This window comes from Chlorocebus sabaeus, chromosome 1, assembly GCF_047675955.1.
Source record: "Chlorocebus sabaeus isolate Y175 chromosome 1, mChlSab1.0.hap1, whole genome shotgun sequence".
In the NCBI taxonomy this organism is placed as follows: domain Eukaryota; kingdom Metazoa; phylum Chordata; class Mammalia; order Primates; family Cercopithecidae; genus Chlorocebus; species Chlorocebus sabaeus.
Window position 1 is genome coordinate 107,554,281 of NC_132904.1, and position 12,441 is coordinate 107,566,721.

Genomic DNA, 12,441 nt, shown 5'->3' on the forward strand with positions numbered 1-12,441 from the left:
AGCTGATAAAACATAATTATAATTATAACTGATAATTACTTTTGCCTTTACTCTCCTTGTTCACCTCCCATGTTGTGTACTTTGATGGCAGAATGGTTTGAAGACAAAAAAATTGCACAATTTGAACATGTTCAAAGGGACACTTACATCCTTAAAAGAAAAGTTTATCGTATAAAAGTAATTACAACTGATAATTACTTTTATATCATATTAAAGTAAAATAAACTTTTCTTTTAAGGATGTAAGTGTCCCTTTTGGAACAAATCATGTTCCAAAGGCTTGTAACCAGTATATTGCTCTGTCTCAATTCAATGGTGTATGAACACAAAGCAATTTCATTTTTCTCTAATTTAATTACTCCTTCACTGAAGCTCAATCAAATCTGCCCTTTGCATCCTTAATTGCATCCTAGGCAGATTTCAAAGCTTTATCCTTTATTTTCTATTTTTAAAACTCAGTCCACCACAGCTAACATCTTACTGAAAGGGGAAACGCTGAAAGCCTGTTCTCTAAAAACTAGAACAAGACAAGGATGACCACTCTCACCACTCATTCAACGTAGGACTGGAAGTTCTATTCAGAACAGTTAGGCAAGAGAAAGAAATAAAGAGCACCCAAATTAGATAGGAGGAAGTCAAATTGCCCTTGTTTGCAGATGACATAATTTTATAGACAGAAAAACGTAAATATTTGACTAAAGAACTCTTAGAACTGAAAACGAATTCAGTGAAGTTGCTGAATACAAAATTGATACACAAAAGTTAGTAGCATTTCTGTACATGAACAAATTAACTAGCTGAAAAAGAAATCAAGAAGGCAATCCCATTTACAATAGCTACAAAATAATACCTAGGAATAAAGTTAACCAAAGAGGTAAAAGACCTTTACAAGGAAAACTACAAAACACTGCTGAAAGAAACTGAAGAGGGTACAAACAAATAAAAAGACATCCTGTACCTATGGGACAGAAGAATTAATATTGTAAAATGACAATACTACCCAAAGCCATCTACAAACTCAATGCAATCCCAATAAAAATACCAATGATGTTTTTCACAGAAATAGAAATAAAATGCTAACATTTATATGGAATCATAAAAACCCCAAATAGCCAAATCCATCCTGAGCAAAAAGAACAAAGCTAGAGTTATCACACTTTCAGACATCAAAATACACTACAAAGTTGTAGTAACCAAAATGGCATGGTGCTGACATAAAAACAGGCATATAAACTGATGGAACAGAACAGAGAACTCAGAAAGTAATCCACATATCTGAAGCCAACTGATTTTTTACAGAGGTGCCAGGAACACTCATTGGGGAGAAGACAGTCTTTTCAATAAATTGCTGGGAAAACTGGATATCCATATCCAAAAGAATGAAACTAGACTCCCCACATGTCACCCTTTACAAAAATCAACTCCAAATGGATCAAAGACTTAAATGTAAGACCTGAAACAATAAAGTTACTAGAAGAAAACATAGCAGAAACGCTTCAGGACTTTCTTCTGAGAAAAGATTTTATGAATAAGACCTCGAAAGCACAGATAACAAAAGCAAAAGTAAACAAATGGGATTATATCAAACTAAAAAGCTCTACGCAGCAAAGGAAATAATCAACACAGTGAAAAGACCACCTTCAGAATGGGAGAAAATATTTGCAAACTACTTATCCAAAAGGGGATTAATCTCCAGAATCTATGAAGAACTGAAATACCTTCATAGAAAAAAAAAAATCCAACTAATAAATGGATCTGAAGAGACATTTCTCAAAAGAAGACATACAAATAGCTAAAAAATACATGAAAAAAATGTTCAACATCACTAATCATCTGGGAAATGCAGAGCAAAACCACAGTTATCGCTATTATCAAAAAGACAAAAACTAACAAATGCTGATGAGGATGCAGAGAAGAGGGAATTCTTATACACTGTTGGTGGGAATGCAAACTAGTACAGCCTCTATGGAGAACAGGACGGAGGTTCCTAACTACAAATAGAACTACCATATGGTCTCACAATCGCACTGCTGGGAATTTATCCAAAGGAAAAGAAATCATTATATTGGAAAGACATCTGCACCCCTATGGTTATTGCAGCCCTATTCACAGTAGCCGAGATATGGAACCAAGCTTGGTGTCCAATAACAGATGTGTGGACAAAGAAAATGTGATATATGTACATCATAGAATGCTATTCAGCATTAGAAGACAATGAAATCCTGTCATTTGTGGCAACATGGATGGAATTAGAGGACATTATGTTAAGTGAAGTAAGCCAGAAGCGGAAAGTTAAACACCTCATGTTCTCACTGATGTGAAAGCAGAAAAAAGTTTATCTCCTAGAAGTAAAAAGTAGAACAGAGGATACTAGAGACTGGGAAGGGTAGGAGGAAGGAAGAGATAGGAGAGATTTTTTTAAAGGATACAAAATTACAGCTAGATAGGAGAAATCAGTTCTAGTTTTCTACACCACTGTAGGATAACTATAGTTAATAATATAGTTTCAAAGAGCTAGAAGGAGGAAATTGAATATTCCCAACACAAATAAATAATAAATGTTTAAGATTAACATGCTGACTACCTTGATCTGATCATATTATATGTATTGAAACATCAATATGTACTTCATGAATATGTAGAATTATTACTTGTTCATTAAAAATAAATAATTACATTTTTAAAAAGCAGTGTGGAAGAGAAATCAAGGCTTCAGATATTGTGAAGCAGAGGTAGGCTACCCACCCCCACACCGGGGCTTGTCCCAATTTGTGAAGCACAGAATCTGTGAGCAAAGTAAGATGGTGTTTGTTTTACTCTACTAAGTTTGGAGTGGTTTGTTGTGACTTGGAGGTTGTTGTTTGTATATGACAGCTGGAACTGTGGTAGCCACCTGGGGACCATGAGGTAGCCAGAGTAAGAATCAGCCAACAGAATTGGAAAGGACCTTATTCCCAATGACATTATTGAATAAATTAATTGACCAATTCAAGAACTGCTCTACCTACTGACCTTTTATTATATGTGATTATAAATTCATTTTTGTTTTGATCATTTGGGGGAAAAAACTACTCCAATTAAAACTTTAATCTCAAACTTGATTTACATATCATGTCGTCTCCTCCTATGAGTACAGTTTGTTTAAGCTAAGACTCGGTCATGAAGGCTCGGAGGTGCTTCCTCTACCCACTCTTCAATGCCTGGTTTCTTCAGTTGGTCAGTAGGAAGGAGGCAGAGGGCTGGAAGGAGGTGTCTCTTATAACTGACTGCTGTGGTTCCTCTCCCCATAGGTTACTGTGCTTCTCAGGGCAGCATGGACTAGCTCTAAACACCCTCAATGTGGTTGGTGTTCAAATCCCTGCTCTTCCGAGGAGCCCATGTGAGGGCTCCTCAGGGCTCCCAGGCCCCAGCATAGCACACTTCCCTGACCCAGGAGACTTGGTTCTGGTCCTACCTCTCTGCTCCCCTTAGCTTCCACTTCTAGGGGTACTTGTGACAGCACCATGGCAACTCATTGCCAGAGTCCCCTTCTCATCTGGAAGCTTTTTTTTTTCCTTTGAGACAGAGTCTCACTCTGTTGCCTAGGCTGGAGTGCAGTGGCATGACCTTGGCTCACTGCAACCTCCGCCTGCCAGGCTCAAGCAATTCTCCTGCCTCATCCTCCTGAATAGCTGGGACTATAGGTGCACACCACCATGCCCGGCTAATTTTTTGTATTTTTAGTAGAGATGGGGTTTCACCATGCTGGTCAGGCTAGTCTCGAACTCCTGACTTCGTGATCCGCCCACCTTGGCCTCCCAAAGTGCTGGGATTACAGATATGAGCCACTGCGCCCAGCCAGAAGTGGCTCAAGCTACCTTCCCCTATGACCTCTAGGCCCATGGGTGACATGTTCATACTTGCCTTGGTCACACCCCCACCCTGCCCTGCCATCTCTCAGTTCTCTTTCTCCTGCTTAGTGGGGCCCAGAGCAGATCAGCAAGTCATCCAACTGGGGACCAAGATGTCAGTCTCCCCTTCCAAGGCACCTCCAATTGCTACAAGTAATTTTCTTGGAGGCTCGCCTCACCGGGCTTGCTGGGGGTGAGAGAGTGGGGATATAGCTTTCACCTCACCCAGGGGGAAGAGAAGAAATAATTTCTCAACATAAATGCCTCACACTCATGGCTTTCTTCCCCACTTCTCCTTCTTCGCACACCCCCATCTTAGTTTATTCCTGCTGCTATAACAAACTTAGACTAGGTAATTTACGAAGAAATGTATTGCTTACAGTTCTGCAGGCTGGGAAGTCCAAAATCAAGGCACCAGCATTTGGTGTCTGGTGAGGGACTTCTTACTGCATCTTCACATGGCAGAAGGGGCAGTGTGTCCTCATATGGCATAAGGCAGAAAGGCAAAAAGGGCCGAGTTAGTTCCCTTGAACCCTTTCACAAGGGCAGTAATCTCATCTGTGAGAGTGGAGCCCTCATGGCTTAATCGCCTCTGAGAGGCCCCACCTCTTGATACTATCACATTGGGCCTTAGGCTCCATCATAATGAATTTTGGGGGAACACATAGATTCAAACCATAGCACTCCCTTCCTAGTTTTCTTACGTAGACTTGCGGGAGGGACACAAGTGGCTGATGGTAGAAGGAGCTACTCATTACCTCCCAACCAGTCTGGGTGGGGGTGGCTTCCAGGGACCTCCAGGGCTTGGTGGGTCTCCTTACAATGGAAGATAGTTCACACCTCTTCTTTCCAGCTATGGCCCTAGTGCCCATTTGGAGATATCAGGAGAAGGACCACTCAACATCCTTCTGCAGTCTTCAACAAAAAATGTGCAAGCTTTAATAAAAGAAAAAAAGAAGACAAAATATTTTCACCACAGAATCCAAGGCACAAATCTGTTTGTCAGGCATGAGTGAGACTATGTGTATCCTTTGTGTGTAGGCACAGAAATCCTCTCCTAACCAAAAGGTTCATCTCCTGTGTGAGCTGATCAGGAAGGAAGGGCTAGTTCTCCAGTTGAGGAAACCAAACAGCTGTTAAGGGGCAGGGAACAGATCCCAAGGCTTCAAGACCCTGACACCTGAGGTGAATCATCTCAAAAATCCTGAGCTCATGGAAGATTTTATTTTCCCCATTATCCAGTCCTCACTTACCCCCAACAGTCGGTCAAGAAACCACTAACTGGAGGACAAATTGGAAGGACATAAAGCACAAACAATTCAGAGAAGTCGGAGAAGCCAAGAGTTGTTATCAATAACAGTAGAGGTTATGCCCTCAGTGATTTTCAGAGTGAGCCCCTAAGAAGATGGGAATTTCATTTTAAACTTAATAAAGAATAGAGGACTACTGTATCCAGGCGACCGACTCTGTTCTCCCTTCACAGTTCCGTGCGTCCAGTAGTTGGCCAGTCAACCAATGACTTTGCAGTCCCTACTGTTTGCAATGTGGAGATAGAGAGGAGAGCCCGTTCCCACTCCTAGACTGCAGGGAGGAAAGACACACACTCCAGTGATGATGCCCAGAAGATACAAAGCATATTGGCACAGTACCCGGCCATAAGAACCACTGAATAAATGCTTTTAAACCAAACTGATTTCAAAAGTTTTATACCAGAGTACCCAGAAATATAAACCAGAACAAAAATGCCAAGTTTGATGCACAGTGGTTACAAGGGGAGGGAGTGCCGAGAGCAGACTGATTGCGGGTGGGATGGAGGGGGCGGAGCAGCCAACTTTGAGTTGGAAGGCTGTAGTCACACTGTAGATGTTCTGCCTCCCACGGAAAGAAGTTCAAGACCAGGAGAGCAGGTTAACAATCTTGTGTCAGCTTTGTGGTCGGAAGTAGAAGTAGCATTCTCCCAGTCCTGGAAGGAGGAGGCATACCAAGGATTCTTCTTAGAGAAAAGACTAGAAAAGATGTGGACTCATATTTTGTCATGAGGGCCAGCAAGATGGCAAATGGAGCCTACCAAGGACCAAAGTTTGCTTGGTTTGATCTAGTGTCTCACTGGATCAAATAAATCTAGTGCTAATAAATAACAGCTACATCACGACAATGGAACAATCCTGAGACAGGCCAATGTCCTTCTCTACATTTCCCAGATGAGGAAACTGAGGCATACAGAAACTATGTGACTCGCCCATGTTTACGACATTTGTAAGTGGAATCGGGATTCAAACCTGGCCCTGTAGATCCAGAGCCTGTGCCCTTAACCACATGGCTCTCCCACCTGTGGTAAACTAGAGAGGTGGGCATGCCCAGACCACTCAGAGAAGGAGGCACCTCTTCTATGTGCCAATTAGTACATGCTATGTAGTGATCCACAGCAAAGGGTGGGGGAAAGAGTTGAAGGGATAGGCAGGGAAGGTCGGGAAACGGATTCCTTCTCTGCAACCAGTCACGGAAGGAGCATTCAGGTTGATGTCCGCGATTTTCAGGAAGAAAAGAGTACATTTCTTCCAGGTCACTGCAGTTTCCAAAAAAAAAATCCTCCCTCCTGCCCAGCTGTCGGAGCAAGCCCTTTTGGTGAGCTGCGGATAGGGTTGAGGCACCACCTAGTGGCTTAAACTGAAAATACTCCCAAATGAATGTCCCTGGTGAAAGGCGGCGAGGGAAATCGTGATCGCCCAAGGCAGGAAAAGGGAATCGAAAGCAAAAACTACTCATGCTCAAAGCCTCCTTTCTGTATTCCCCTCTAGCCTACGGCTACGCATCATTAAAAGATGTCCTTTTTATGCCAGCCTGGTCAAGAACTACTATGTTGTTGTTGGGGGTTTTTTGGGGGTTTTTTTGTTGCTGTTTTGAGACGGAGTTTCGCTCCTGTTGCCCAGGCTAGAGTGCAATGGCCCGATCTCGGCTCAGTGCAACCTCCCGGGTTCAAGCAAGTCTCCCGGGTTCAAGCAATTCTCCTGCCTCAGCTTCCCGAGTAGCTGGGACTATAGGCGCGTGCCACCACACCCGACCAATGTTCGTATTTTTAGTAGACACGGGTTTTCGCCTTGTTGGCCAGGGGTCTCAAACTCCCGACCTCAGGTGATCCGCCCACCTCGGCCTTTCAAAGTGCTGGGATTACAGGCATGAGCCACAGCACCCGCCGGGGTCAAGCACTTTTATGCGAGAGAGGTTGGTAGGTCAGGTCAATGGATTTCAAGACTCCCAAAAGAACTGTAGCCTAGATTAGGCATGTGAATAAGGAGAGTTATGGGAAAGAAGGGCAGATGGGAGATTCAGTCTGAGGGAAAAGGTTTAAATCCAGCTTCTAGAACTCTGAGCAATGTTCATACATTGGTGTCAGGTGCAGATGAGGCTGTCAACTGGTGACGTCAATTCAGGCTGGTTGATAAGAAGGGTTTGTGCCAGGGTCCATCCTCAGGAAACTAGGCAGCTGATTGGCTCTCTCACCCCACCTCTAGGAACCTGGGGAGATGGGGAAATTTCAAACATTCAAAGGATCAGACAGGAGAGGTCGAAAACAGACAAAATCAGATTCAGGAAGTGGCCAAATTTAGCGTCAATTTATGCCAGGTTGAATGATGGTCCCTCTGTACAGATTTGGTCCCAAGTCTGTTTAGGTTAGCAGCGTGCAAGGTGTGATGGAACCCTTGACCCTGCAGGCATCGATATTCTGTTATGTTTTGTAAGAATGATACTCTAGATGTTTCTCTCTGCCCTGGGCTTTGTTACATCTGCTCTCCAGGCACCCCAGCCCCTGCAACCCCTCAGTATTCAGACCAAGGCAGAGGATGGTATTTCTTCTATTTGATCATCAAGAACTTGCCCTTCGGGCATAACAGGACTGACATTGCAACTCACTCCTTCACCTTTCCTTTAGCCTCTGTAACTCAGGTCCCTAAAGTTTCAGGCTTCCCTGCCCCTGTTCTCTCTTTTCTATTTTGACTCACCTTTATTTTCACTTTTTAATGTTGGCTCTATCCTTGAAAGTGTGACTTCGCCTGTTGTTCTAAGCTGAGCTCAGGGCTCAGTCTCACTAGCATCAGATGGTTTTGCTGGTCAGAGTCACGTCAGGAGCCTCTCCACTTTATCTCAGATTCCTGCCACAGCTGCCAGACTGCTGTTTCTCCTTACTGCAAAGGCTCAGACCATTGAAGAGCTCCCTAAACATATGTAAGCTAAAGGGATCTCCCTTGAGTCTTTATTTATTTATCATACAGAACTGATCATCCCCAGAGATCAATGAATGAACGAGCCTTCCTCTGTCTATGTTAGTGGTGTATTTGTGTGATAACACACTTAACATAGTCGTGTTTCCCATTGTATTTGCTTAAAAGGCTAAACTGCTGTAACAGAGGCCCTGAATTACAGTGTCTTCAAAATAAAGTTTATTTATCTCTCATGTACAGTTCAGATAAATATCAAGCTATTTTTTGGGGCACAGTCATTCAGTGACTTCCATTTTATTTCCTCACCACCTTTTAGAGTTTTCCTATGTTCAGTAAATATTTGAGCACTTACTATTTAAAAGGTTCTGGGTCACATTTTACAGGAGATGGGTAGTTCAGCCTTCTCAGAACTCATGATCTAATGGGAACACAAAGCAAGAAAAGGAATAAGTATAGGTCAAAGAAGAAAAACAAGTACAATAGAAAGATCTGCAGGGATCAAATGAGGAAGGAATCACCTTCAGTTCAGGGACAACAGGAAAGTCTTCACAGAGGACATGTGTATAAGGTAAGATTTGAAGGATAAATAAAATTTTAGTAAAGAACAAAAGAAAATGTTACCAGTGGAGAAAACAGTATGAACCAAAGTTTGAGGATTAAAATATACATAGAAATGCTCCTAAATGCCCATCAATGATAAATTGGATAAAGAAAATGTGGTACATTGGTTTCACCGTGTCGGCCAGGATGGTTTCTATCTCTTGGCCTCGTGGTCTGCCCGCCTTGGCCTTCCAAGGTGCTGCGATTGCAGGCGTGAACCACCATGCCTGGCCTTCATTTTTTCTTTGAGTCAGGATCTCACTCTGTCACCCAGTCTGGTGTGCAGTGATGCAATCATGGTTCACTGCACCTCAAACTCCCAGGCTCAGGGAATCCTCCTGCCTCAGCCTCCCAAGTAGCTGGGACTACAGGCACATGCCACCACACCTGGCTAATTGGTTTTTATTTTTTATAGAAATGGGGTCTCACTTGTTGCCTGGGCTGGTCTCAAAACTAAATAATGCTACTTCCTCTGCCTCCTGAGTTGCTTGGATTACAGGCGCGAGCCACTACACACAGATATGGTTGTTATCTTTATTATACTGATGCTTTCATGGGTATATGTCAAAACTTAGCAAATTGTACACTTTAAGTGTGCAAGTAATTGTATGTCAACTATACCTCAATAAAGGTATTCAAAAAACTGCACACACAAAAAAAGAAAATATGGTACATATACACCATGGAGTACTATGCAGCCATGAAAAGGAACAAGACCATGTCCTTTGCAGGGACATGGGTGGAGCTGGAAGCCATTATCTTCAACAAACTAAAGCAGGAACAGAAAACCACACACCACATGTTCTCACTCAAAAGTGGAAGCAGAATGATGAGAACACATGGGCACGTGGTGGGAACAACACACACTGGGGCCTGTCGGAGGGAGTGGGAGGAGGGAGAGCATCAGAAAGAATAGCTAACAGATGCTGGACTCGATACCTAGGTGATGGGATGAGCTGTGCGGCAAACCACCATGGCATGCGTTTACCTGTCTAACGAAACTGCACATCCTGCACATGAACCCCTGAATTTAAAATAAAAGTTGGAAATCTAATAAATACATAAATAATTTTACCAAAAAAAAGTTAGGAAGAAATAAGGATAACAGAGTAAGGCATATGGAGAATACAGCTTTGAGAGAAGTTAGAGCCTCATTGTGGAGGACTTGGATGACAGGTGAGGAACCAGTTCTTCACTGGTGGGCCAGGGGCAGTCATTTGAGATTTCTAGTTGGGGAGGAAATGATCAGAGCTTTAAGTTAATTGAGATGGACTAAAATGGAGACATTGAGCAAGGGAAAACTAACAGAAAACCACCATGAGTCAAGGAGGAGACAGCACAGACTGGATTCAGGTCATAGGTTCAGAGAAGGGGCCTGAAGAGAAACCCATGGTGAAGGCAAGACCAACAGCTGTGGAATGCTGGAAATGAAAGGGGGAAATAAAGCATAACTCAGAGTTTTCAAGGTTTACACACTCAAAAAATGGTGATGCTGCTAACTGAGATATGGAAATCAGAGCATGATCTGAGGTTGGGTGAGGGTGGAAGGGTGAAGAGTTCAGTTCCAAACATTAAGTTTAAATTCCTAGCAGACTCAAATACAGCTTTCTAGAAGCAGTTCAAAATGTATATCTGAAGCTGAGAAGATAAAGTTGTTTCTTGTATAAGATATGGATTTAAAAGTAGTCTGTAGGGAAAGAGACATGAAGAGGAAAGAGGGCACCAAGAAAGAGAATACAGAGCAAGGGGCTGGCGGAACATTAGAAAACTCACATGGGTTAATTGTAGGGGAAGAAGCTTCAGGGAGGGAAAGAAGAAGAAAGAAAACATATCTGAAAAGCTAAAAAACCAGGAGTGTGCAGTGTCTTGGGAGGCAAAAAGAATTCTCAATGAGGTTCAGCTATGTCAGAAACAAAGAGAGGGAGGAAAAAATATTGAATGTGATAACTAGTTTGTAAGTTACAACTTTTAAGATGGTAGTTTGGTAAGCTGAGAGGGATAAAAATGAACAAATTAAACAGTGGTTTAGGGAAGTTAGGAAACAAATATGGAAAGTTAGGAAAGGAACAACAAAATAAACCAAAAGAAAGTAGAAGTGAAGGATTAATAAAGCCCAGATTAATGAATTAGAAAATAACACTAATAAATACAAAAACTGTATTTTAAAAAAATGAACTATTAGCTAACCTAGTTTTAAAAACAAAGCACAACATACATAAAAAGAAATAAGTGACCAGGCGAGGTGGCTCATGCCTATAATAGCAGCACTTTGGGAGGCTGAGGCAAGTGGATCACCTGAGGTCAGGAGTTTGAGACCAGCCTGGCCAACTTGGTGAAACCCCATCTCTAGTAAAAATACAAAATTAGCCAGGTGTGCTGGTGTACACCTGTAGTCCCAGCTACTCAGAAGGCTGAGATAAGAGAATCTCTTGAACCCAGGAGGCAGAGGGTGCAGTGAGCTGAGATCACACCACTGCACTCCAGCCTAAGCGAGACAGAGTGAGATTCCATCTAAAAAAATAAAAAGAAAGAAGGAAGGAAGGAAGGAAGGAAGGAAGGAAGGAAGGAAGGAAGGAAGGAAGGAAGGAAGGAAGGAAAGAAGGGAGGGAGGGAGGGAGGGAGGGAGGGAGGGAAGGAGGGGGGGAGGGAGGGAAGAGAAATAAGTAAGACACTCCAATACATAAATAAGAAATTAAAAGAATCATAATAGGCTACTTTGTTCAACTCTACACAAATGAATCTGAAAATCCAGATTAAAAGGATAATTTTCTATGGCTATATAATCACCAATAATAACCTCAGATGGTATAACATATATTTTGAAAACACAATATAAATTACTATAAAACCACTAGAAACAACAAGATACTCTGTACCATAAAGGAATGACAAACTCATATACAGAAATCAACCACTTTCATACACACAAACAATGAGTGAGAGTATAATGGAAGAAAAGACTCCATTTTTAATATAAACAAAATAGATAAAATCACTATAATTAATAAGATGAGTAAAACATATACATAAAATTTTAAAACCATGAAAATATACAAAATAATACTGGAGCATATCAAAAATCACTAATTTGCAAATATAACACGTACCCAATTAATAAATATACCAGAAGAGTTGTTTTCTCGTTGTTTCTTTTCTCTATCCTTCTTTTTCCTTTCTTTTTTTATTTTTTTGACTAGACAGCTTAATTCTAAAGTTCATATGAATAATTAAATAAATTATTGGAATAGCTAGGAAAACTCTGGGAAGGGAAATAGCTAGGAAACAGGAAGGAGAACATCGCACACTGGGGCCCGTTGTGGGGTGGGGGGAGGAGGGGGGAAGGATAGCATTATGAGATACATCTAATGTAAATGATGAGTTGATGGGTGCAGCACACCAACATGGCACATGTATACATATGTAACAAACCTGCACATTCTGCACATGTACCCTAGAACTTAAAGTATAATAATAAAAAATAAATAAATAAATAAATAAATAAATAATAGAATAATGAAGAGGAGTGACTAGCCCTACCAGATATTAAAATATTAAATATCACTGATTCAATAATGTCATTTTGGTCCATAAGTAGACTAATCGAACAGACGCCTAAGTCAAGATATACACTGAAATATATGTGTGAATTCAGGTTATGATATAAGCGACATCTCAATCAGTGTAAGAAAGATAAAGTGTTCAAAATATAATTTTGTTGTTTGGGTTCCAATT

At 41.5% G+C, this 12,441-nt stretch overlaps 1 protein-coding gene across 1 annotated transcript in view; it reads left to right on the forward strand.

Annotated features, from left to right (window-relative positions):
- POU2AF2 (POU class 2 homeobox associating factor 2) overlaps nt 1-12,441 on the forward strand; it is a 156,680-nt gene that overhangs the window by 94,017 nt on the left and 50,222 nt on the right. Inside the window, exon 5 of the mRNA XM_073020056.1 lies at nt 3,290-3,378. Coding sequence (XP_072876157.1) covers nt 3,290-3,378 — 89 coding nt within the window. The remainder of the gene's footprint in view (nt 1-3,289; nt 3,379-12,441) is intronic.